The sequence below is a fragment of the Oncorhynchus clarkii genome, chromosome 9, assembly GCF_045791955.1.
Source record: "Oncorhynchus clarkii lewisi isolate Uvic-CL-2024 chromosome 9, UVic_Ocla_1.0, whole genome shotgun sequence".
Taxonomy (NCBI): domain Eukaryota; kingdom Metazoa; phylum Chordata; class Actinopteri; order Salmoniformes; family Salmonidae; genus Oncorhynchus; species Oncorhynchus clarkii.
This window is the reverse complement of record NC_092155.1, coordinates 78,127,646-78,154,331: the sequence shown is the minus strand read 5'-3', so window position 1 is coordinate 78,154,331 and position 26,686 is coordinate 78,127,646. Positions and strand designations below refer to the sequence as shown.

At 48.5% G+C, this 26,686-nt stretch overlaps 1 protein-coding gene across 2 annotated transcripts in view; it reads right to left on the bottom strand.

Annotated features, from left to right (window-relative positions):
• LOC139416960 (calcium channel, voltage-dependent, L type, alpha 1F subunit) overlaps nt 1–26,686 on the bottom strand; it is a 172,451-nt gene that overhangs the window by 10,198 nt on the left and 135,567 nt on the right. For both annotated transcript variants that reach the window (XM_071166172.1, XM_071166174.1), the window contains exons 34-42: nt 26,453–26,544; nt 25,289–25,338; nt 24,853–24,962; nt 12,585–12,712; nt 8,946–9,042; nt 8,415–8,517; nt 7,571–7,672; nt 4,697–4,827; nt 266–397 (exon numbers count right to left, since the gene is read on the bottom strand). In XM_071166172.1, coding sequence (XP_071022273.1) covers nt 266–397; nt 4,697–4,827; nt 7,571–7,672; nt 8,415–8,517; nt 8,946–9,042; nt 12,585–12,712; nt 24,853–24,962; nt 25,289–25,338; nt 26,453–26,544 — 945 coding nt within the window. The remainder of the gene's footprint in view (nt 1–265; nt 398–4,696; nt 4,828–7,570; nt 7,673–8,414; nt 8,518–8,945; nt 9,043–12,584; nt 12,713–24,852; nt 24,963–25,288; nt 25,339–26,452; nt 26,545–26,686) is intronic.

Genomic DNA, 26,686 nt, shown 5'->3' with positions numbered 1-26,686 from the left:
TTATCTTGGCCAGGTCACAGTTGTAAATGAGAACTTGTTCTCAACTAGCCTACCTGGTTAAATAAAGGTGAAATAAATAAAATAAAAAAATGAATAAAATATATTCTAACACTTAACATTCTTAAACTAAAGTTGTGCTCCTAAATGACCTAAGAGGGAATTTTTAATAGGATTAAATGTCAGGAATTGTGAAAAACTGAGTTTAAATGTATTTGGCTAAAGTGTATGTAAACTTCCGACTACAACTGTATATATACACAGTGACCTTATAGGGAGACTCATCTTCCTCTGGCTCTTCCTCCATGCCCTCTTCCTCTTCCTCCTCCAGGTCAGCTGACATGGCCATCCTCATCTCCGGCCCCAGGTCCTGTAGTGTACGCAGACCCGCCTGACACAGCTGCACACGAAGAGAGAGGTGAGAACATTAATAAATATCTATACAGACCAATATGTATATATGTATATACATATATATATATATATATACAGTGGGGCAAAAAAGTATTTAGTCAGCCACCAATTGTGCAAGTTCTCCCACTTAAAAATATGAGAGAGGCCTGTAATTTTCATCATAGGTACACTTCAACTATGACAGACAAAATTAGAAAAACATTGTACGATTGTACACATTGTACGATTTTTTATGAATTTATTTGCAAATTATGGTGGAAAATAAGTATTTGGTCACTAACAAAAGTTTATCTCAATACTTTGTTAAATACCCTTTGTTGGCAATGACAGAGGTCAAACGTTTTCTGTAAGTCTTCACAAGGTTTTCACACACTGTTGCTGGTATTTTGGCCCATTCCTCCATGCAGATCTCCTCTAGAACAGTGATGTTTTGGCGCTGTTGCTGGGCAACACGGACTTTCAACTCCCTCCAAAGATTTTCTATGGGGTTGAGATCTGGAGACTGGCTAGGCCACTCCAGGACCTTGAAATGCTTCTTACGAAGCCACTCCTTCATTGCCCGGGCGGTGTGTTTGGGATCATTGTCATGCTGAAAGACCCAGCCACGTTTCATCTTCAATGCCCTTGCTGATGGAAGGAGGTTTTCACTCAAAATCTCACGATACATGGCCCCATTCATTCTTTCCTTTACACGGATCAGTCGTCCTGGTCCCTTTGCAGAAAAACAGCCCCAAAGCATGATGTTTCCACCCCCATGCTTCACAGTAGGTATGGTGTTCTTTAGATGCAACTCAGCATTCTTTGTCCTCCAAACACGACGAGTTGAGTTTTTACCAAAAAGTTATATTTTGGTTTCATCTGACCATATGACATTCTCCCAATCTTCTTCTGGATCATCCAAATGCTCTCTAGCAAACTTCAGACGGGCCTGGACATGTGCAGGCTTATGCAGGGGGACACGTCTGGCACTGCAGGATTTGAGTCCCTGGCGGCGTAGTGTGTTACTGATGGTAGGCTTTGTTACTTTGGTCCCAGCTCTCTGCAGGTCATTCACTAGGTCCCCCCGTGTGGTTTTGGGATTTTTGCTCACCGTTCTTGTGATCATTTTGACCCCACGGAGTGAGATCTTGCGTGGAGTCCCAGATCGAGGGAGATTATCAGTGGTCTTGTATGTCTTCCATTTCCTAATAATTGCTCCCACAGTTGATTTCTTCAAACCAAGCTGCTTACCTATTGCAGATTCAGTCTTCCCAGCCTGGTGCAGGTCTACAATTTTGTTTCTGGTGTCCTTTGACAGCTCTTTGGTCTTGGCCATAGTGGAGTTTGGTGTGTGACTGTTTGAGGTTGTTGATAGGTGTCTTTTATACTGATAATAAGTTCAAACAGGTGCCATTAATACAGGTAACGAGTGGAGGACAGAGGAGCCTCTTAAATAAGAAGTTACAGGTCTGTGAGAGCCAGAAATCTTGCTTGTTTGTAGGTGACCAAATACTTATTTTCCACCATAATTTGCAAATAAATTCATAAAAAATCCTACAATGTGATTTTCTGGATTTTTTTTCTCATTTTGTCTGTCATAGTTGAAGTGTACATAATGATGAAAATTACAGGCCTCCCTCATATTTTTAAGTGGGAGAACTTGCACAATTGGTGGCTGACTAAATACTTTTTTGCCCCACTGTGTGTGTGTATATATATATATATATATATATATATACACGTATAGTTAGTACTCTCGTATAGTTAGTACTCTACCGTATAGCTAGTACTCTACCGTATACTGTAGCTAGTACTCTACCGTATAGCTAGTACTCTACCATATACTGTAGCTAGTACTCCACCGTATAGCTAGTACTCTCGTATAGTTAGTACTCTCAGTATAGCTAGTACTCTACCGTATAGCTAGTACTCTACCGTATACTGTAGCTTGTACTCTACCGTATAGGTAGTACTCTACCGTATAGCTAGTACTCTACTGTATACTGTATCTAGTACTCTACCATATAGCTAGTACTCTACCATATAGTTAGTACTCTACCGTATAGCTAGTACTCTACCGTATAGCTAGTACTCTACTGTATACTGTACCTAGTACTCTACCATATAGCTAGTACTCTACCATATAGCTAGTACTCTACCATATAGCTAGTACTCTACCGTATAGCTAGTACTCTACCGTATACTGTAGCTTGTACTCTACCGTATAGGTAGTACTCTACCGTATAGCTAGTACTCTACCATATAGCTAGTACTCTACCATATAGTTAGTACTCTACCGTATAGCTAGTACTCTACCGTATAGCTAGTAGTATACTGTACCTAGTACTCTACCATATAGCTAGTACTCTACCATATAGCTAGTACTCTACCATATAGCTAGTACTCTACCGTATAGCTAGTACTCTACCGTATAGCTAGTACTCTACCGTATACCTAGTACTCTACCGTATACCTAGTACTCTACCGTATAGCTAGTACTCTACCGTATAGTTAGTACTCCACCGTATATACAGTATATAAAGAGCAGCTACTGACCGTATACAGAGGAAACAGTATGCAGCAGAGGAGACAGTATGCAGCAGAGGAGGCAGTATGCAGCAGAGGAGGCAGTATGCAGCAGAGGAGACAGTATGCAGCAGAGGAGACAGTATGCAGAGGAGCCGGTATGCAGCAGAGGAGGCAGTATGCAGCAGAGGAGGCAGTATGCAGCAGAGGAGACAGTATGCAGCAGAGGAGACAGTATGCAGCAGAGGAGACAGTATGCAGCAGAGGAGGCAGTATGCAGCAGAGGAGACAGTATACAGAGGAGACAGTATACAGAGGAGACAGTATGCAGAGACAGTATGCAGAGGAGCCAGTATGCAGAGACAGTATGCAGAGGAGACAGTATGCAGCAGCGGAGAGAGTATGCAGAGGAGACAGTATGCAGCAGAGGAGGCAGTATGCAGCAGAGGAGGCAGTATGCAGCAGAGGAGGCAGTATGCAGAGGAGACAGTATACAGAGGAGACAGTATGCAGAGACAGTATGCAGAGGAGACAGTATGCAGAGACAGTATGCAGAGGATACAGTATGCAGCAGCGGAGACAGTGTGCAGCAGAGGAGACAGTATGCAGAATAGACAGTATGCAGCAGAGGAGACAGTATGCAGCAGAGGAGACAGTATACAGCAGAGGAGGCAGTATGCAGCAGAGGAGGCAGTATGCAGAGGAGACAGTATGCAGAGGAGACAGTATGTAGAGGAGACAGTATGTAGAGGAGACAGTATGCAGCAGAGGAGGCAGTATGCAGCAAAGGAGGCAGTATGCAGCAGAGGAGGCAGTATGCAGCAGAGGAGACCGTATGCAGCAGAGGAGACAGTATGCAGCAGAGGAGACAGTATGCAGCAGAGGAGACAGTATGCAGCAGAGGAGACAGTATGCAGCAGAGGAGACAGTATGCAGCAGAGGAGACAGTATGCAGCAGTGGAGACAGTATGCAGCAGATGAGACAGTATGCAGCAGAGGATACAGTATGCAGAGGAGACAGTATACAGAGGAGACAGTATGCAGAGGAGACAGTATGCGGAGGAGACAGTATGCAGAGACAGTATGCAGCAGAGGATACAGTATGCAGCAGAGGAAACAGTATGCAGCAGAGGAAACAGTATGCAGCAGAGGAGACAGTATGCAGCAGAGGAGACAGTATGCAGCAGAGGAGACAGTATGCAGCAGAGGAGACAGTATGCAGCAGAGGAGACAGTATGCAGAGGAGACAGTATGCAGAGGAGACAGTATGCAGCAGAGGAGACAGTATGCAGAGGAGACAGTATGCAGAGGAGACAGTATGCAGCGCAACACAGATATACAGCACCGACCGATCCTCAGTTGAGTCATACCAAAGACACTAAAAATGGAACCCGATGCTTCGCTGCTTGGCACTCAGCATTAAAGAGCTGGATTGGGGGTATGGCCCTGTGATAAACTAGCGTCCTGTGTAGGGGGTGTACTCTACATCAAGCTGTCTCACTACAGAAACAAGATATAGACTAGCGTCCTGTCCCAGAATTTAAGGATTTCGGGTACTGGCCAGCCAGGCAAGTAGACTGCCACAATCTGTGACAAAGTAACATTTCACTGGCTTGCTGGGCTTCTTTGGCACATTGTCTACTATCCCAGTCTGAACAGTAGTAGCCTCGATCTAGCGTGCTAGCTTCATTTCCATCCTTGAAGCTGCCTCAACACTACAGAAATAAGAGATTGGCGTTCAGAGTACAGCAGCCTTTCTGGCTGCGACAAGAATACTAACCTGTAGAGCAGCAGAGGTGTTGTTTGGGTCGCCCTCTTCCAGATCTCCTTGCTCTTTTCTCTTCCTGAACTTCCTGAAGTAGTCCTGAATCAGGAAGGTTGCGTAGAACTTACCAACCGTCACATCCTCTTCTGTGGAGGGGAGGCGAGAGGACAGGAGGAGGAGAGAGAGGAAAAAAGAAGAGCGAAGAGAAGAGAGAGAGGACCGAAGAGAGAGGAGAAGAGAGAAAGAGAGAGGACAGAAGAGCGAGAGAGAGAGAAGACCGAAGAGAGAGAAGAAGAGAGGAAGAGAGAGGACAGAAGAGAGAGAGAGAGAGAGGACCGAAGAGAGAGGAGAAGAGAGGAAGAGAGAGGACCGAAAAGAGAGGAGAAGAGAGGAAGAGAGAGGACAGAAGAGCGAGAGAGAGGACCGAAGAGAGAGGAGAAGAGAGAAAGAGAGAGGACAGAAGAGCGAGAGAGAGAGAGGACCGAAGAGAGAGGAGAAGAGAGAAAGAGAGAGGACAGAAGAGCGAGAGAGAGAGAGGACCGAAGAGAGAGGAGAAGAGAGGAAGAGAGAGGACAGAAGAGCGAGAGAGAGAGAGAACCGAAGAGAGAGGAGAAAAGAGAGAACAGAAGAGCAAGAGAGAGAGAGAGGACAGAAGAGCGAGAGAGAGAGAGAGAGGACCGAAGAGAGAGGAGAAGAGAGGAAGAGAGAGGACCGAAGAGAGAACACACTGTGTTTACTTCCAGAATTGACTGAATTGAAATGGAATGGACCCGAACCATGGAGAATGTACACTGTGAGGAAGATGCATATACATACTGTATGTACTATTTAAATACTTGAGGTACTTTTGATTTATACTGAAGAAAAATATAAACGCAACATGTAAAGTGTTGGTCCCATGTTTTATGGGCTGAAATGAAAGCTTATTTCTCTTAATTTTTGTGCACACGCGTTTGTTTACATCCCTGTTGGTGAGCATTTCTCATATCAATATTGATATTCGCATATCAAGAAGCTGATTAAACAGTGCGATCATTACACAGGTGCACCTTGTGCTGGGGACAATAAAAGGCCACTCTCAAATGTGCAGTTTTGTCACACAACACAATGCCACAGATTTCTCAAGTTTTAAGGGGGCGTACAATTGGCAAGCTGACTGCAGGAATGTCCACCAGGGAATTGAATGTTCATTTCTCTACCATAAGCCGCCTCCAACATCGTTTTAGAGAATTTGGCAGTATGTCCATCCGGCCTCACAACTGCAGACCATGTGTAACCACGCCCACCCTGGACCCTCCACATCCTGCTGGATGTCCGACCGGTCACCCAGACAGCTGATGAAACTGAGGAGTATTTCTGTCTGTAATACAGCCCTTTTGTGGGGAAAAAATAATCATTTCGATTCGCTGGGCCTGGTTACCCAGTGGATGTACCTGGCTCCCAAGTGGATGATCCCCTGCCCAGTCATTTAAAATCCACAGATTAGGGCCTAATGAATTTATTTCAATTGACAGATTTTTCTTATATAAACTGTAACTCAGCAAAATCTTTGAAATTGTTGAATGTTGCGTTTATATTTCTGTTCAGTATAGATACATGTGCTCTGATACTATACAGGAACCATACGTTTTAGTTTTAAACGATTCGGTGTGATTTGATTTGATTAGAGGAACGGTTCAACGCAATTTGATTCGATGCACTGATGGCGGATATCGCTTGACTGGTGTGCAGGGTAGGAAGAGGTAGGAAGAGGTTGGTAGCTTTGGCATTATTCCATTGATCCCATTGTACTGGTAAAAGCTAAATGAAAGGTTGGCAGAGGTTGGCAGAGGTTGGCAGAGGTTGGCAGAGGTTGGCAGAGGTTGGCAGAGGTTGGAAGAGGTTGGAAGAGGTTGGCAGAAGTAGGAAGAGGTTGGCAGAGGTTGGAAGAGGTTCGCAGAGGTTGGAAGATGTTGGCAGAGGTTGGCAGAGGTTGGCAGAGGTTGGCAGAGGTAGGAAGAGGTTGGCAGAGGTAGGACGAGGTTGGAAGAGGTAGGACGAGGTTGGACGAGGTTGGAAGAGGTTGGCAGAGGTTGGAAGAGGTTGGCAGATGTTGGCAGAGGTTGGAAGATGTTGGCAGAGGTTGGAAGAGGTTGGGCAAGGTTGGCAGAGGTTGGCAGAGGTTGGCAGGGGTTGGCAGGGGTTGGCAGGGGTTGGCAGAGGTTGGCAGAGGTTGGCAGAGGTTGGCATGGGTTGGCAGAGGTTGGCAGAGGTTGGACGAGGTTGGACGAGGTTGGCAGGGGTTGGCAGAGGTTGGACGAGGTTGGCAGAGGTTGGACAAGGTTGGCAGAGGTTGGCAGAGGTTGGAAGAGGTTGGCAGAGGTTGGCAGAGGTTGGACGAGGTTGGACGAGGTTGGCAGAGGTTGGCAGAGGTTGGCAGAGGTTGGCAGAGGTTGGCAGAGGTTGGCACTACCCCATTGATCCCATTGTACCGGCCAATCTAAATGATGCACATATGAACCCTGAGTGATACACAGAGTTCAATCAACAACTAAAAGACTGAAACAAACCACCGTTGAACCACTCTGCTGTGATCCTGAACAAGTGGTCATCTGGGGTGGGGTGCAATAACCCCGTCCACATCCAAAATGGCACACTATTCCCTAGGTAGTGCACTAGGCTTGTTCCCTATTATCTAGGTAGTGGATATTTGACCGGCTGATCCAAAAAATAATGATGGGTTAGGATTAGGGTTAGGGTTGGGGTTAGGAATAGGGTTAGGGTTGGGGTTATTTTAAATCTGCCGGCTGTATACACTCCATGTAAATGCACTAGGCTCTGGCCAAAAGGTAGTGCACTACTATGAAGGGAGTAGGGTGCCATTTGAGCGTGCTTGGCCCCCCATCTCACCCTCGTGTGGGGGGATGACCTCGTCCAGAACCTTGGGCTTCATCCTTTTCCAGATCTTCTTTATAATGGTCCTCAACTCCTCGTTCTCCTGGTCCGGGTTACCTGGGAAATAACAAATTAGTTGATTCATTGGTTGAACAATTCATTGACCGATTGAATTGAATTGTTTGACAGACAGACAGACAGACAGACAGACAGACAGACAGACAGACAGACAGACAGACAGACAGACAGACAGACAGACAGACAGACAGACAGACAGACAGACTGACAAAGAACGATCCACATCTTTATTTGTTATGTTAAAGAAAAGTGTCATCGATGCACAGACACCACAATACTATCAACACTGATACAATGTGTGTGTGTGTGTGTGTCTGTGTGTGTCTGTGTGTGTGTCTGTGTGTGTGTGTGTGTGTGTGTGTGTGTGTCTCTGTGTGTGTGTGTGTGTGTCTGTGTGTGTGTGTGTGTGTGTGTGTGTGTGTGTCTCTGTGTGTGTGTCTCTGTGTGTGTGTCTCTGTGTGTGTGTCTGTGTGTGTGTGTGTGTGTGTGTGTGTGTGTGTGTGTGTGTGTGTGTGTGTGTGTGTGTGTGTGTGTGTGTGTGTGTGTGTGTGTGTGTGTGTGTGTGTGTGTGTGTGTGTGTGTCTCTGTGTGTGTGTCTCTGTGTGTGTGTGTCTCTGTGTGTGTGTGTGTGTGTGTGTGTGTGTGTGTGTGTCTGTGTGTGTGTGTGTGTCTCTGTGTGTGTGTCCCTGTGTGTGTGTCTCTCTGTGTGTGTGTGTGTGTGTGTGTGTGTGTGTGTGTGTGTGTGTGTGTGTGTGTGTGTGTGTGTGTGTGTGTGTCAGACCCTCCGTTTTGATCTTCAGGGCAGTTCTGACCAGGGCGAACAGAGTGGCGTTGAAGGTTACAGTGCCGTCACTGTTTAGAGGCATGTTCATGGCCACCAGACGCTGTCAGGGTGGATGAAAAGAGATGGAAAGTCATGGGATGGCGCCTGGTGAGTCCATTGGAAGGACCTGTACACCTGTGGGACTTTGCTGTAGAGAAAGCCACACTCTCCCGTAGGACAAGGGGTAAATGCAGCGACCTTAACCCAACACAAAGTTAACCACGCCAAGTGGTTCGGACCGCTTGGTGTAATGGTTCAGGTGTTGGCTTGACAGTCGCTGGACCCGAGTCGTGGTAGGGGCTACCCCCCCTGAACACGCTACAATATGTTACTACTTTGTATTCACCAGAGAAATCACTGACATGAGAGGATCCATCTATTTGTGAGCGGCTGTGTTAGCCCGTTGAGCTGAAGCCTAGGCGTTAGCCCAGGGAGCTAACACAAGTCTTCAGGTCTCATGCAACGTAACACGTGTCAGTGCCTACCTACCTTGCACGCCACGCGGTGAGGACAGAGCTTTCCGAAGCCCAGAGGAGGCTGGATCCTTCGCAACAGAGCTACGACATCTAGATGTTTAATACGACCCCTGAGGAACAAACAGCATCTTTATAGACTGACGTTTCTACATCTTTATAGACTGACGTTTCTACATCTTTATAGACTGACGTTTCTACATCTTTATAAACTGTGACGTTTCTACATCTTTATACACTGACGTTTCTACATCTTTATAGACTGACGTTTCTACATCTTTATAGACTATGACGTTTCTACATCTTTATAGACTGACGTTTCTACATTTTTATAGACTGACGTTTCTACATCTTTATAGACGGTGACGTTTCTACATCTTTATACACTGACGTTTCTACATCTTTATAGACTGACGTTTCTACATCTTTATAAACTGTGACGTTTCTACATCTTTATAGACTGTGACGTTTCTACATCTTTATAAACTGACGTTTCTACATCTTTATACACTGACGTTTCTACATCTTTATAGACTGACGTTTCTACATCTTTATACACTGACGTTTCTACATCTTTATACACTGACGTTTCTACATCTTTATAGACTGTGACGTTTCTACATCTTTATAGACTGTGACGTTTCTACATCTTTATAGACTGACGTTTCTACATCTTTATACACTGACGTTTCTTCATCTTTATAGACTGACGTTTCTACATCTTTATAGACTGATGTTTATACATCTTTATAGACTGTGACGTTTCTACATCTTTATAGACTGACGTTTCTACATCTTTATAGACTGTGACGTTTCTACATCTTTATAGACTGACGTTTCTACATCTTTATAGACTGTGACGTTTCTACATCTTTATAGACTGACGTTTCTACATCTTTATAGACTGACGTTTCTACATCTTTATAGACTGTGACGTTTCTACATCTTTATACACTGACGTTTCTACATCTTTATAGACTGACGTTTCTACATCTTTATAAACTGTGACGTTTCTACATCTTTATAGACTGTGACGTTTCTACATCTTTATAAACTGACGTTTCTACATCTTTATACACTGACGTTTCTACATCTTTATAGACTGACGTTTCTACATCTTTATACACTGACGTTTCTTCATCTTTATAGACTGACGTTTCTACATCTTTATAGACTGACGTTTCTACATCTTTATACACTGACGTTTCTACATCTTTATACACTGACGTTTCTACATCTTTATAGACTGTGACGTTTCTACATCTTTATAGACTGACGTTTCTACATCTTTATAGACTGTGACGTTTCTACATCTTTATAGACTGACGTTTCTACATCTTTATAGACTGTGACGTTTCTACATCTTTATAGACTGACGTTTCTACATCTTTATAGACTGACGTTTCTACATCTTTATAGACTGTGACGTTTCTACATCTTTATACACTGACGTTTCTACATCTTTATAGACTGACGTTTCTACATCTTTATACACTGACGTTTCTACATCTTTATAGACTGACGTTTCTACATCTTTATAGACTGATGTTTCTACATCTTTATAGACTGACATTTCTACATCTTTATAGACTGACGTTTCTACATCTTTATAGACTGTGACGTTTCTACATCTTTATAGACTGACGTTTCTACATCTTTATAGACTGACGTTTCTACATCTTTATAGACTGTGACGTTTCTACATCTTTATAGACTGACGTTTCTACATCTTTATAGACTGACGTTTCTACATCTTTATAGACTGACGTTTCTACATCTTTATAGACTGACGTTTCTACATCTTTATAGACTGTGACGTTTCTACATCTTTATACACTGACGTTTCTACATCTTTATAGACTGTGACGTTTCTACATCTTTATACACTGACGTTTCTACATCTTTATGCACACTGACGTTTCTACATCTTTATACACTGACGTTTCTACATCTTTATAGACTGACGTTTCTACATCTTTACAGACTGACGTTTCTACATCTTTATAGACTGTGACGTTTCTACATCTTTATACACTGACGTTTCTACATCTTTATAGACTGTGACGTTTCTACATCTTTATAGACTGACGTTTCTACATCTTTATAGACTGACGTTTCTACATCTTTATAGACTGTGATGTTTCTACATCTTTATAGACTGATGTTTCTACATCTTTATAGACTGTGATGTTTCTACATCTTTATATACTGATGTTTCTACATCTTTATAGACTGTGATGTTTCTACATCTTTACAGACTGAGACGTTTCTACATCTTTATAGACTGATGTTTCTACATCTTTATAGACTGTGATGTTTCTACATCTTTATAGACTGACGTTTCTACATCTTTATAGACTGTGATGTTTCTACATCTTTATAGACTGATGTTTCTACATCTTTATAGACTGATGTTTCTACATCTTTATAGACTGATGTTTCTACATCTTTATAGACTGATGTTTCTACATCTTTATAGACTGATGTTTCTACATCTTTATAGACTGACGTTTCTACATCTTTATAAACTGTGACGTTTCTACATCTTTATAGACTGACGTTTCTACATCTTTATAGACTGACGTTTCTACATCTTTATAGACTGTGACGTTTCTACATCTTTATAGACTGACGTTTCTACATCTTTATAGACTGACGTTTCTACATCTTTATAGACTGTGACGTTTATACATCTTTATAGACTGTGACTTTTATACATCACATCACATAAGGAGTTTAACTGCTAGGCTACCTGCCGCCCTGTATTCATGGACAGCGGCTACCGTTCTCATTTTAGATGACATTGAATAAAACAAATATTGAAGGTCCCCTATTGAGGGGATCCTACTAAGTGGTTAATAGCAGCCCTGATGAACAACAGTGGATTATTAACATCATCTTTACATATGACTTCAAATAATGTGACAACGAGAGGGAGAAAAGAGAGGGAGAAAAGAGAGAGAGAAACAGAGAAAGAGAAAGAGAGAGAGAGGTGGAGGCGGGCAGAGGAAAGAGAGATGGATAGACTGAGAGATAGAGTCAGAGTGAGACAGTGAGAGAGAGGGAGAGAGAGACAGTGACAGAGACAGTGAGAGACCGAGACAGTGAGAGAGTGAGAGAGAGCTAGAGAGAGACAGAGAGAGACAGAGAGTGTGAGTGAGAGAGACAGAGAGAGTGAGAGAGACAGAGAGAGAGAGAGAGAGAGAGAGAGAGAGAGAGAGTGAGAGAGTGAGAGAGAGAGTGAGTGCGTGAGAGAGAGAGTGAGAGAGAGACAGAGAGTGAGAGAGAGAGACAGTGAGAGAGAGAGAGACAGAGAGTGTGAGTGAGAGAGAGAGAGTAAGAGAGAGAGTGTGAGAGAGAGTGAGAGAGAGTGAGAGAGAGAGAGTGAGAGAGAGAGAGTGAGTGAGAGAGTGTGAGTGAGAGAGAGACAGAGAGAGTGAGAGAGAGTGAGAGAGAGTGAGTGAGTGAGAGAGTGTGAGTGAGAGTGAGAGAGAGAGTGAGAGAGAGAGTGAGAGAGAGAGAGTGAGAGAGAGAGACAGTGAGAGAGAGAGACATAGAGTGTGAGTGAGAGAGAGAGACAGAGAGTGTGAGAGAGAGAGAGAGTGAGAGAAAGAGTGTGAGAGAGAGAGTGAGATAAAGATGAAAGCAGCCTCACTTGGCCTCAGGGTCATACTCCGACCAGATCCTCTTGAACTCATCCAGGTGATGAGGCCCCAGAATGGACCAATCACGGGTTAGATAGTCAAAGTTGTCCATGATGACAGCAACAAACAGGTTGATAATCTAATACAGAAAGAGAGATTTCCTCTTACAATGTGACAAATAGGCAGACATACAAGGTAGCCTAGTGGTTAGAGTGTAGAGGAGGTAGGTAGCCTAGTGGTTAGAGTGTAGAGGAGGTAGGTAGCCTAGTGGTTAGAGTGTAGAGGAGGTAGGTAGCCTAGTGGTTAGAGTGTAGAGGAGGTAGGTAGCCTAGTGGTTAGAGTGTAGAGGAGGCAGGTAGCCTAGTGGTTAGAGTGTAGAGGAGGCAGGTAGCCTAGTGGTTAGAGTGTAGAGGCAGGTAGTCTAGTGGTTAGAGTGTAGAGGGGGCAGCGTAGCCTAGTGGTTAGAGTGTAGAGGAGGCAGGTAGCCTAGTGGTTAGAGTGTAGAGGAGGCAGGTAGCCTAGTGGTTAGAGTGTAGGGGTGGCAGGTAGCCTAGTGGTTAGAGTGTAGGGGTGGCCTAGTGGTTAGAGTGTAGAGGAGGCAGGTAGCCTAGTGGTTAGAGTGTAGAGGGGCAGGTAGCCTAGTGGTTAGAGTGTAGAGGCAGGTAGCTAGTGGTTAGAGTGTAGAGGGGGCTAGTAGTGGTTAGAGTGTAGAGGAGGCAGGTAGCCTAGTGGTTAGAGTGTAGGGGTGGCAGGTAGCCTAGTGGTTAGAGTGTAGGGGTGGCAGGTAGCCTAGTGGTTAGAGTGTAGGGGTGGCAGGTAGCCTAGTGGTTAGAGTGTAGTGGAGGCAGGTAGCCTAGTGGTTAGAGTGTAGAGGGGGCAGCGTAGCCTAGTGGTTAGAGTGTAGAGGAGGCAGGTAGCCTAGTGGTTAGAGTGTAGAGGAGGCAGGTAGACTAGTGGTTAGAGTGTAGAGGAGGCAGGTAGCCTAGTGGTTAGAGTGTAGGGGAGGCAGGTAGCCTAGTGGTTAGAGTGTAGAGGAGGCAGGTAGCCTAGTGGTTAGAGTGTAGGGGAGGCAGGTAGCCTAGTGGTTAGAGTGTAGAGGAGGCAGGTAGACTAGTGGTTAGAGTGTAGAGGAGGCAGGTAGCCTAGTGGTTAGAGTGTAGGGGAGGCAGGTAGCCTAGTGGTTAGAGTGTAGAGGAGGCAGGTAGCCTAGTGGTTAGAGTGTAGGGGAGGCAGGTAGCCTAGTGGTTAGAGTGTAGGGGAGGTAGGTAGCCTAGTGGTTAGAGTGTAGAGGCGGCAGGTAGCCTAGTGGTTAGAGTGTAGAGGAGGCAGGTAGCCTAGTGGTTAGAGTGTAGAGGGGGCAGCGTAGCCTAGTGGTTAGAGTGTAGAGGAGGCAGGTAGCCTAGTGGTTAGAGTGTAGGGGAGGTAGGTAGCCTAGTGGTTAGAGTGTAGAGGCGGCAGGTAGCCTAGTGATTAGAGTGTAGGGGAGGCAGGTAGCCTAGTGGTTAGAGTGTAGGGGCGGCAGCGTAGCCTAGTGGTTAGAGTGTAGGGGAGGCAGGTAGCCTAGTGGTTAGAGTGTAGGGGAGGTAGGTAGCCTAGTGGTTAGAGTGTAGGGGGGCAGGTAGCCTAGTGGTTAGAGTGTAGGGGAGGCAGGTAGCCTAGTGGTTAGAGTGTAGGGGAGGTAGGTAGCCTAGTGGTTAGAGTGTAGGGGAGGTAGGTAGCCTAGTGGTTAGAGTGTAGGGGGGCAGGTAGCCTAGTGGTTAGAGTGTAGGGGGGGTAGGTAGCCTAGTGGTTAGAGTGTAGGGGAGGCAGGTAGCCTAGTGGTTAGAGTGTAGGGGGGCAGGTAGCCTAGTGGTTAGAGTGTAGGGGAGGCAGGTAGCCTAGTGGTTAGAGTGTAGGGGAGGTAGGTAGCCTAGTGGTTAGAGTGTAGGGGGGCAGGTAGCCTAGTGGTTAGAGTGTAGGGGAGGCAGGTAGCCTAGTGGTTAGAGTGTAGGGGAGGTAGGTAGCCTAGTGGTTAGAGTGTAGAGGCGGCAGGTAGCCTAGTGGTTAGAGTGTAGAGGAGGTAGGTAGCCTAGTGGTTAGAGTGTAGAGGAGGTAGGTAGCCTAGTGGTTAGAGTGTAGGGGAGGTAGGTAGCCTAGTGGTTAGAGTGTAGGGGAGGCAGGTAGCCTAGTGGTTAGAGTGTAGGGGTGGCAGGTAGCCTAGTGGTTAGAGTGTAGTGGAGGCAGGTAGCCTAGTGGTTAGAGTGTAGAGGGGGCAGCGTAGCCTAGTGGTTAGAGTGTAGGGGAGGTAGGTAGCCTAGTGGTTAGAGTGTAGAGGCGGCAGGTAGCCTAGTGGTTAGAGTGTAGAGGAGGCAGGTAGCCTAGTGGTTAGAGTGTAGGGGCGGCAGCGTAGCCTAGTGGTTAGAGTGTAGAGGAGGCAGGTAGCCTAGTGGTTAGAGTGTAGAGGCGGCAGGTAGCCTAGTGGTTAGAGTGTAGAGGAGGTAGGTAGCCTAGTGGTTAGAGTGTAGAGGAGGTAGGTAGCCTAGTGGTTAGAGTGTAGTAGGTAGCCTAGTGGTTAGAGTGTAGTGGAGGCAGGTAGCCTAGTGGTTAGAGTGTAGAGGGGGCAGGTAGCCTAGTGGTTAGAGTGTAGAGGAGGTAGGTAGCCTAGTGGTTAGAGTGTAGAGGAGGTAGGTAGCCTAGTGGTTAGAGTGTAGGGGAGGTAGGTAGCCTAGTGGTTAGAGTGTAGTGGAGGCAGGTAGCCTAGTGGTTAGAGTGTAGAGGGGGCAGCGTAGCCTAGTGGTTAGAGTGTAGGGGTGGCAGGTAGCCTAGTGGTTAGAGTGTAGGGGTGGCAGGTAGCCTAGTGGTTAGAGTGTAGTGGAGGCAGGTAGCCTAGTGGTTAGAGTGTAGAGGGGGCAGCGTAGCCTAGTGGTTAGAGTGTAGAGGAGGCAGGTAGCCTAGTGGTTAGAGTGTAGAGGAGGCAGGTAGACTAGTGGTTAGAGTGTAGAGGAGGCAGGTAGCCTAGTGGTTAGAGTGTAGGGGAGGCAGGTAGCCTAGTGGTTAGAGTGTAGAGGAGGCAGGTAGCCTAGTGGTTAGAGTGTAGGGGCGGCAGCGTAGCCTAGTGGTTAGAGTGTAGAGGAGGCAGGTAGCCTAGTGGTTAGAGTGTAGAGGAGGCAGGTAGACTAGTGGTTAGAGTGTAGAGGAGGCAGGTAGCCTAGTGGTTAGAGTGTAGGGGAGGCAGGTAGCCTAGTGGTTAGAGTGTAGAGGAGGCAGGTAGCCTAGTGGTTAGAGTGTAGGGGCGGCAGCGTAGCCTAGTGGTTAGAGTGTAGGGGAGGCAGGTAGCCTAGTGGTTAGAGTGTAGGGGAGGTAGGTAGCCTAGTGGTTAGAGTGTAGGGGGGCAGGTAGCCTAGTGGTTAGAGTGTAGGGGAGGCAGGTAGCCTAGTGGTTAGAGTGTAGGGGAGGTAGGTAGCCTAGTGGTTAGAGTGTAGGGGAGGTAGGTAGCCTAGTGGTTAGAGTGTAGGGGGGCAGGTAGCCTAGTGGTTAGAGTGTAGGGGAGGTAGGTAGCCTAGTGGTTAGAGTGTAGAGGCGGCAGGTAGCCTAGTGGTTAGAGTGTAGGGGAGGCAGGTAGCCTAGTGGTTAGAGTGTAGGGGGGCAGGTAGCCTAGTGGTTAGAGTGTAGGGGAGGCAGGTAGCCTAGTGGTTAGAGTGTAGGGGAGGTAGGTAGCCTAGTGGTTAGAGTGTAGGGGGGCAGGTAGCCTAGTGGTTAGAGTGTAGGGGAGGTAGGTAGCCTAGTGGTTAGAGTGTAGAGGCGGCAGGTAGCCTAGTGGTTAGAGTGTAGAGGAGGTAGGTAGCCTAGTGGTTAGAGTGTAGAGGAGGTAGGTAGCCTAGTGGTTAGAGTGTAGGGGAGGTAGGTAGCCTAGTGGTTAGAGTGTAGGGGAGGCAGGTAGCCTAGTGGTTAGAGTGTAGAGGAGGTAGGTAGCCTAGTGGTTAGAGTGTAGGGGAGGTAGGTAGCCTAGTGGTTAGAGTGTAGGGGAGGCAGGTAGCCTAGTGGTTAGAGTGTAGGGGAGGTAGGTAGCCTAGTGGTTAGAGTGTAGAGGCGGCAGGTAGCCTAGTGGTTAGAGTGTAGGGGTGGCAGGTAGCCTAGTGGTTAGAGTGTAGGGGAGGTAGGTAGACTAGTGGTTAGAGTGTAGGGGAGGTAGGTAGCCTAGTGGTTAGAGTGTAGAGGCGGCAGGTAGCCTAGTGGTTAGAGTGTAGGGGTGGCAGCGTAGCCTAGTGGTTAGAGTGTAGGGGAGGCAGGTAGCCTAGTGGTTAGAGTGTAGAGGCGGCAGGTAGCCTAGTGGTTAGAGTGTAGGGGTGGCAGCGTAGCCTAGTGGTTAGAGTGTAGGGGAGGCAGGTAGCCTAGTGGTTAGAGTGTAGGGGAGGTAGGTAGACTAGTGGTTAGAGTGTAGGGGGGGCAGGTAGCCTAGTGGGTAGAGGTAGCCTAGTGGTTAGCGTGTAGGGGAGGTAGGTAGACAAGTGGTTAGAGTGTAGGGGGGGCAGGTAGCCTAGTGGTTAGAGTGTAGGGGAGGTAGGTAGACTAGTGGTTAGAGTGTAGGGGGGGCAGGTAGCCTAGTGGTTAGAGTGTAGGGGCGGCAGGTAGCCTAGTGGTTAGAGTGTAGAGGTGGCAGGTAGCCTAGTGGTTAGAGTGTAGTGGAGGCAGGTAGCCTAGTGGTTAGAGTGTAGTGGAGGCAGGTAGCCTAGTGGTTAGAATGTAGAGGAGGTAGGTAGCCTAGTGGTTAGAGTGTAGGGACGGCAGGTAGCCTAGTGGTTAGAGTATAGGGGGCCAGGTAGCCTAGTGGTTAGAGTGTAGGGGGGGCAGGTAGCCTAGTGGGTAGAGGTAGCCTAGTGGTTAGCGTGTAGGGGAGGTAGGTAGACAAGTGGTTAGAGTGTAGGGGGGGCAGGTAGCCTAGTGGTTAGAGTGTAGGGGAGGTAGGTAGACTAGTGGTTAGAGTGTAGGGGGGGCAGGTAGCCTAGTGGTTAGAGTGTAGGGGCGGCAGGTAGCCTAGTGGTTAGAGTGTAGAGGTGGCAGGTAGCCTAGTGGTTAGAGTGTAGTGGAGGCAGGTAGCCTAGTGGTTAGAGTGTAGTGGAGGCAGGTAGCCTAGTGGTTAGAATGTAGAGGAGGTAGGTAGCCTAGTGGTTAGAGTGTAGGGACGGCAGGTAGCCTAGTGGTTAGAGTATAGGGGGCCAGGTAGCCTAGTGGTTAGAGTGTAGGGGTGGCAGGTAGCCTAGTGGTTAGAGTGTAGGGGGGGCAGGTAGACTAGTGGTTAGAGTGTAGAGGAGGCAGGTAGCCTAGTGGTTAGAGTGTAGAGGAGGCAGGTAGCCTAGTGGTTAGAGTGTAGGGGCAGTAGGTAGACTAGTGGTTAGAGTGTAGAGGAGGCAGGTAGCCTAGTGGTTAGAGTGTAGGGGCGGCAGCGTAGCCTAGTGGTTAGAATGTAGGGGCGGCAGGTAGCCTAGTGGTTAGAGTGTAGGGGGCGGCAGGTAGCCTAGTGGTTAGAGTGTAGAGGAGGCAGGTAGCCTAGTGGTTAGAGTGTAGGGGCAGTAGGTAGACTAGTGGTTAGAGTGTAGAGGAGGCAGGTAGCCTAGTGGTTAGAGTGTAGGGGCGGCAGCGTAGCCTAGTGGTTAGAATGTAGGGGCGGCAGGTAGCCTAGTGGTTAGAGTGTAGGGGGCGGCAGGTAGGCTAGTGGTTAGAGTGTAGGGGAGGTAGGTAGCCTAGTGGTTAGAGTGTAGAGGCGGCAGGTAGCCTAGTGGTTAGAGTGTAGGGGAGGTAGGTAGACTAGTGGTTAGAGTGTAGGGGGGGCAGGTAGCCTAGTGGGTAGAGTGTAGAGGCGGCAGGTAGCCTAGTGGTTAGAGTGTAGGGGTGGCAGCGTAGCCTAGTGGTTAGAGTGTAGGGGAGGCAGGTAGCCTAGTGGTTAGAGTGTAGAGGCGGCAGGTAGCCTAGTGGTTAGAGTGTAGGGGTGGCAGCGTAGCCTAGTGGTTAGAATGTAGGGGCGGCAGGTAGCCTAGTGGTTAGAGTGTAGGGGGCGGCAGGTAGGCTAGTGGTTAGAGTGTAGGGGTGGCAGCGTAGCCTAGTGGTTAGAATGTAGGGGCGGCAGGTAGCCTAGTGGTTAGAGTGTAGGGGGCGGCAGGTAGGCTAGTGGTTAGAGTGTAGGGGAGGCAGGTAGCCTGGTGGTTAGAGTGTAGGGGTGGCAGCGTAGCCTAGTGGTTAGAATGTAGGGGCGGCAGGTAGCCTAGTGGTTAGAGTGTAGGGGGCGGCAGGTAGGCTAGTGGTTAGAGTGTAGGGGAGGTAGGTAGCCTAGTGGTTAGAGTGTAGGGGAGGCAGGTAGCCTAGTTGTTAGAGTGTAGTGGTGGCAGGTAGCCTAGTGGTTAGTGTGTAGGGGAGGCAGGTAGCCTAGTGGTTAGAGTGTAGGGGTGGCAGGTAGCCTAGTGGTTAGAGTGTAGGGGGGGTAGGTAGCCTAGTGGTTAGAGTGTAGGGGTGGCAGCGTAGCCTAGTGGTTAGAGTGTAGGGGAGGCAGGTAGCCTAGTGGTTAGAGTGTAGGGGAGGCAGGTAGCCTAGTGGTTAGAGTGTAGAGGCGGCAGGTAGCCTAGTGGTTAGAGCGTAGGGGTGGCAGGTAGCCTAGTGGTTAGAGTGTAGGGGAGGCAGGTAGCCTAGTGGTTAGAACGTAGGGGAGGCAGGTAGCCTAGTGGGTAGAGGTAGCCTAGTGGTTAGAGTGTAGGGGTGGCAGGTAGCCTAGTGGTTAGAGTGTAGGGGTGGCAGGTAGCCTAGTGGTTAGAGTGTAGGGGAGGCAGGTAGCCTAGTTGTTAGAGTGTAGTGGTGGCAGGTAGCCTAGTGGTTAGTGTGTAGGGGAGGCAGGTAGCCTAGTGGTTAGAGTGTAGGGGTGGCAGGTAGCCTAGTGGTTAGAGTGTAGGGGGGGTAGGTAGCCTAGTGGTTAGAGTGTAGGGGTGACAGGTAGCCTAGTGGTTAGAGTGTAGGGGAGGCAGGTAGGCTAGCGGTTAGAGTGTAGGGGAGGCAGGTAGCCTAGTGGTTAGAGTGTTGGGGTGGCAGGTAGCCTAGTGGTTAGAGTGTTGGGGTGGAAGGTAGCCTAGTGGTTAGAGTGTTGGGGTGGCAGGTAGCCTAGTGGTTAGAGTGTTGGGGTGGCAGGTAGCCTAGTGGTTAGAGTGTTGGGGTGGCAGGTAGCCTAGTGGTTAGAGTGTAGGGGTGGCAGGTAGCCTAGTGGTTAGAGTGTTGGGGTGGCAGGTAGCCTAGTGGTTAGAGTGTAGAGGAGGCAGGTAGTCTAGTGGTTAGTGTGTAAGGGAGGCAGGTAGCCTAGTGGTTAGAGTGTAGGGGTGGCAGGTAGCCTAGTGGTTAGAGTGTTGGGGTGGCAGGTAGCCTAGTGGTTAGAGTGTTGGGGTGGCAGGTAGCCTAGTGGTTAGAGTGTAGGGGTGGCAGGTAGCTTAGTGGTTAGAGTGTTGGGGTGGCAGGTAGCCTAGTGGTTAGAGTGTAGAGGAGGCAGGTAGCCTAGTGGTTAGAGTGTAGAGGAGGCAGGTAGCCTAGTGGTTAGAGTGTAGAGGAGGCAGGTAGCCTAGTGGTTAGAGTGTAGAGGAGGCAGGTAGCCTAGTGGTTAGAGTGTAGGGGAGGCAGGTAGCCTAGTGGTTAGAGTGTAGAGGAGGCAGGTAGACTAGTGGTTAGAGTGTAGGGGAGGCAGGTAGCCTAGTGGTTAGAGTGTAGGGGCGGCAGGTAACCTAGTGGTTAGAGTGTAGGGGCGGCAGGTAGCCTAGTGGTTAGAGTGTAGGGGAGGTAGGTAGCCTAGTGGTTAGAGTGTAGGGGCGGCAGGTAGCCTAGTGGTTAGAGTGTAGGGGAGGCAGGTAGCCTAGTGGTTAGAGTGTAGGGGTGGCAGGTAGCCTAGTGGTTAGAGTGTAGGGGAGGCAGGTAGCCTAGTGGTTAGAGTGTGGGGGCGGCAGGTAACCTAGTGGTTAGAGTGTAGGGGCGGCAGGTAACCTAGTGGTTAGAGTGTAGGGTGGCAGGCAGCCTAGTGGTTAGACCGTTGGACTAGTAACCAAAAGGTTGCAAGTTCAAACCCCCGAGCTGACAAGGTATAAATCTGTCGTTTTGCCCCTGAACAAGGCAGTTAACTCACTGTTCCTAGGCCGTCATTGAAAATAAGAATTTGTCCTTAACCGACTTGCCTCGTTAAATAAAATAAAAATGTACTTCCCCAAAATGATACAGAACGTAAAGTCCTTCAGGATTCTCAGCTGGTGGGTTGTGGGAGGTATTGAATTGGTGTCTGAGTATATAATAGTAATAACAATAATATATATTATTAAAAATACTCCGGTCTGAACTTAAATGACCACGTAGAAAGTGTATAGAAATTATAATAACTTAGATAGCAGCGCTATGTTGGTTGATTTAGTGTCTCAAACCAGGTGAGTTCATTAACATTCTAGTAGTAGCGCTATGTTGGTTGATTTAGTGTCTCAAACCAGGTGAGTTCATTAACATTCTAGTAGCAGCGCTATGTTGGTTGATTTAGTGTCTCAAACCAGGTGAGTTCATTAACATTCTAGTAGCAGCGCTATGTTGGTTGATTTAGTGTCTCAAACCAGGTGAGTTCATTAACATTCTAGTAGTAGCGCTATGTTGGTTGATTTAGTGTCTCAAACCAGGTGAGTTCATTAACATTCTAGTAGCAGCGCTATGTTGGTTGATTTAGTGTCTCAAACCAGGTGAGTTCATTAACATTCTAGTAGCAGCGCTATGTTGGTTGATTTAGTGTCTCAAACCAGGTGAGTTCATTAACATTCTAGTAGCAACGCTATGTTGGTTGATTTAGTGTCTCAAACCAGGTGAGTTCATTAACATTCTAGTAGCAGCGCTATGTTGGTTGATTTAGTGTCTCAAACCAGGTGAGTTCATTAACATTCTAGTAGCAGCGCTATGTTGGTTGATTTAGTGTCTCAAACCAGGTGAGTTCATTAACATTCTAGTAGCAGCGCTATGTTGGTTGATTTAGTGTCTCAAACCAGGTGAGTTCATTAACATTCTAGTAGCAGCGCTATGTTGGTTGATTTAGTGTCTCAAACCAGGTGAGTTCATTAACATTCTAGTAGCAGCGCTATGTTGGTTGATTTAGTGTCTCAAACCAGGTGAGTTCATTAACATTCTAGTAGCAGCGCTATGTTGGTTGATTTAGTGTCTCAAACCAGGTGAGTTCATTAACATTCTAGTAGCAGCGCTATGTTGGTTGATTTAGTGTCTCAAACCAGGTGAGTTCATTAACATTCTAGTAGCAGCGCTATGTTGGTTGATTTAGTGTCTCAAACCAGGTGAGTTCATTAACATTCTAGTAGCAGCGCTATGTTGGTTGATTTAGTGTCTCAAACCAGGTGAGTTCATTAACATTCTAGTAGTAGCGCTATGTTGGTTGATTTAGTGTCTCAAACCAGGTGAGTTCATTAACATTCTAGTAGCAGCGCTATGTTGGTTGATTTAGTGTCTCAAACCAGGTGAGTTCATTAACATTCTAGTAGCAGCGCTATGTTGGTTGATTTAGTGTCTCAAACCAGGTGAGTTCATTAACATTCTAGTAGCAACGCTATGTTGGTTGATTTAGTGTCTCAAACCAGGTGAGTTCATTAACATTCTAGTAGCAGCGCTATGTTGGTTGATTTAGTGTCTCAAACCAGGTGAGTTCATTAACATTCTAGTAGCAGCGCTATGTTGGTTGATTTAGTGTCTCAAACCAGGTGAGTTCATTAACATTCTAGTAGCAGCGCTATGTTGGTTGATTTAGTGTCTCAAACCAGGTGAGTTCATTAACATTCTAGTAGCAGCGCTATGTTGGTTGATTTAGTGTCTCAAACCAGGTGAGTTCATTAACATTCTAGTAGCAGCGCTATGTTGGTTGATTTAGTGTCTCAAACCAGGTGAGTTCATTAACATTCTAGTAGCAGCGCTATGTTGGTTGATTTAGTGTCTCAAACCAGGTGAGTTCATTAACATTCTAGTAGCAACGCTATGTTGGTTGATTTAGTGTCTCAAACCAGGTGAGTTCATTAACATTCTAGTAGCAGCGCTATGTTGGTTGATTTAGTGTCTCAAACCAGGTGAGTTCATTCACATTCTAGTAGCAACGCTATGTTGGTTGATTTAGTGTCTCAAACCAGGTGAGTTCATTAACATTCTAGTAGCAGCGCTATGTTGGTTGATTTAGTGTCTCAAACCAGGTGAGTTCATTAACATTCTAGTAGCAGCGCTATGTTGGTTGATTTAGTGTCTCAAACCAGGTGAGTTCATTAACATTCTAGTAGCAGCGCTATGTTGGTTGATTTAGTGTCTCAAACCAGGTGAGTTCATTAACATCCTTCATCAACAATATTGGCAAAATGCTATTATTGACAATGAAATAGGTGGGAATGTTGTTCTCTTGACGTATATTTGACCAGCAACATGGCATTCAAAATAGTTTTCCAGATAGTATTTTGCCGATTCATTTTTCGCAATGTGAATATTGAGTCGCGACTTAGGCAACCTGGTTCAATTTGGGTCCCGAGGCAAAACCAGTTGAGAACCACGGTCTTAGGAAGCAGCCTTTAAAGGAAGCGCTATAGAATGACGTGTTGGTGGCAGTGGTTCACTACAACGGGTGAAGAATGTGCAACTTTGGTGTTATATTCCTTATATTCAGGACTGTTCCTCCCCTTTCACCAGGATAGCACAAAGGCATGAAAAAGCCTCCAATCCTCATCGTCCCTCTCCTCTACCCCCCTAGTCTCCCACTAGTCCCTGCTCCCCCCTCCCTCTCCTCTACCCCCCTAGTCTCCCACTAGTCCCTGCTCCCCCCTCCCTCTCCTCTACCCCCCTAGTCTCCCACTAGTCCCTGCTCCCCCCCCCCTCCCTCTCCTCTACCCCCCTAGTCTCCCACTAGTCCCTGCTCCCCCCTCCCTCCCTCTCCTCTACCCCCCTAGTCTCCCACTAGTCCCTGCTCCCCCCTCCCTCTCCTCCCACCCCCCTAGTCTCCCACTAGTCCCTGCTCCCCCCTCCCTCCCTCTCCTCCCACCCCCCTAACCTCCCACTAGTCCCTGCTCCCCCCTCCCTCCCTCTCCTCTACCCCCCTACCCTCCCACTAGTCCCTGCTCCCCCCTCCCTCCCTCTCCTCTACCCCCCTACCCTCCCACTAGTCCCTGCTCCCCCCTCCCTCCCTCTCCTCTACCCCCCTACCCTCCCACTAGTCCCTGCTCCCCCCTCCCTCCCTCTCCTCTACCCCCCTACCCTCCCACTAGTCCCTGCTCCCCCCTCCCTCCCTCACCTCTACCCCCCTACCCTCCCACTAGTCCCTGCTCCCCCCTCCCTCCCTCTCCTCTACCCCACTAGTCTCCCACTAGTCCCTGCTCCCCCCTCCCTCCCTCTCCTCTACCCCCCTACCCTCCCACTAGTCCCTGCTCCCCCCTCCCTCCCTCTCCTCTACCCCCTACCCTCCCACTAGTCCCTGCTCCCCCCTCCCTCCCTCTCCTCTACCCCCCTACCCTCCCACTAGTCCCTGCTCCCCCCTCCCTCCCTCTCCTCTACCCCCCTACCCTCCCACTAGTCCCTGCTCCCCCCTCCCTCCCTCTCCTCTACCCCCCTACCCTCCCACTAGTCCCTGCTCCCCCCTCCCTCCATCTCCTCTACCCCCCTACCCTCCCACTAGTCCCTGCTCCCCCCTCCCTCCCTCTCCTCTACCCCCCTAGTCTCCCACTAGTCCCTGCTCCCCCCTCCCTCTCCTCCCACCCCCCTAGTCTCCCACTAGTCCCTGCTCCCCCCTCCCTCCCTCTCCTCTACCCCCCTACCCTCCCACTAGTCCCTGCTCCCCCCTCCCTCCCTCTCCTCCCACCCCCCTACCCTCCCACTAGTCCCTGCTCCCCCCTCCCTCTCCTCCCACCTCCCTACCCTCCCACTAGTCCCTGATCCCCCCTCCCTCTCCTCCCACCCCCCTAGTCTCCCACTAGTCCCTGCTCCTCCCTCCCTCCCTCTCCTCCCACCCCCCTACCCTCCCACTAGTCCCTGCTCCCCCCTCCCTCTCCTCCCACCCCCCTAGTCTCCCACTAGTCCCTGCTCCCCCCTCCCTCCCTCTCCTCCCACCCCCCTAACCTCCCACTAGTCCCTGCTCCCCCCTCCCTCTCCTCCCACCCCCTACCCTCCCACTAGTCCCTGCTCCCCCTCCCTCTCCTCCCACCCCCCTACCCTCCCACTACTCCCTGCTCCCCCCTCCCTCCCTCCCTCCCCTCCCTCCTCCTTGTCTCCCCTCACCAGGAAAGCACACAGCATGAAGAAGCTGATGAAGTAGACTATAGCGAAGTTGCTTCCACAGGTGAACTCTTCGCCAGGCAGGTAGTCTGACTCTGGGTCACACCGTTTACCTGGTAGACAGAGAGAGAAAGAGAGAGAGTCAGGCAGGCAGGCAGGCAGACAGACAGGCAGGAGGGCAGACAGACAGACAGACAGACAGACAGGCAGGCAGGCAGACAGACAGACAGACAGACAGACAGACAGACAGACAGACAGACAGACTGACAGACAGACAGACAGACAGACAGACAGACAGACAGACAGGCAGGCAGACAGACAGACAGACAGACAGACAGGCAGGAGGGCAGGCAGACAGACAGACAGACAGGCAGGCAGGCAGACAGACAGACAGACAGACAGACAGACAGACAGACAGACAGACAGACAGAGTGCTTACCTGGCAGACTGGCTAGCATGATCTCCTGCCACGCCTCCCCTGTAGCACACCTGGACAGAGACAGAGAGACAGGGAAACAGGGAGACAGGGAGACAGGGAGACAGGGAGACAGGGAGACAGGGAGACAGAGAGTCAGAGAGACAGAGAGACAGAGAGACCGGGAGACAGAGGGACAGGGAGACAGAGAGACAGGGAGACAGGGAGACAGAGAGACAGAGAGACAGAGGGACAGGGAGACAGAGAGACAGAGAGACAGAGAGAGAGAGACAGAGAGACAGGGAGACAGAGAGACAGGGAGACAGAGAGACAGAGAGACAGAGAGACAGAGGGACAGAGAAACAGAGAGACAGAGAGACAGAGAGACAGATGTTAGCTCCAACAGGGCATGACCTAGGCCAGTGGTTTTCAAACCTCTCCTCTGGAACCCGCATGACATTTGACCTTAAAGTAGCTCATCTGATTCAAGTGGTCAAGGGCTTGATGATTAGTTGACCAGTTGAATCAGATGTGCTAGCTTTGGAAATAGGTCAACAACACGGAACGGCTGGTGGTCCCCGAGGAGAGACTTTAAAACCCCTGACCAATGAAACATTGAACCGGTGAGGTGTATATCAGGGATAATGTCGAGGGCTTCTGTTTGCCTCTGTCTTGACCAGAAGTCATGTTTATACCAGGGACATCATGGAGAATTGAACCTCTGGCCAATCAATCAGTGAGGTGGATCAATCAATGGACTAGCAGAAAAGCAGCAGTCCTGCTGAATAGAGTCAGTTCAGCCTGAGGAAACGGTTCACCTGAATAGAGTCAGTTCAGCCTGAGGAAAGGGTTCACCTGAATAGAGCCAGTTCAGCCTGAGGAAACGGTTCACCTGAATAGAGTCAGTTCAGCCCGAGGAAAGGGTTCACCTGAATAGAGTCAGTTCAGCCTGAGGAAACGGTTCACCTGAATAGAGTCAGTTCAGCCTGAGGAAAGGGTTCACCTGAATAGAGCCAGTTCAGCCTGAGGAAACGGTTCACCTGAATAGAGTCAGTTCAGCCTGAGGAAAGGGTTCACCTGAATAGAGTCAGTTCAGCCTGAGGAAACGGTTCACCTGAATAGAGTCAGTTCAGCCTGAGGAAACGGTTCCCCTGAATAGAGTCAGTTCAGCTTGAGGAAACGGTTCACCTGAATAAAGCCAGTACAGCCTGAGGAAACGTCTGAAAATTGTTGTTCCTGTTGATCTGAGTGTAGTCCTGCATGGCTATCTTCCCAAACGTCTGGAGAGAGAGAGAGAGAGATAGAGAGAGAGAGAGGTGGATGGATAGATATGGAGAGAGAGATGGAGAGAGAAATGGAGAGATATGGAGAGAGAGAGAGAGAGAGAGAGAGAGAGAGATGGATAGATATGGAGAGAGAGAG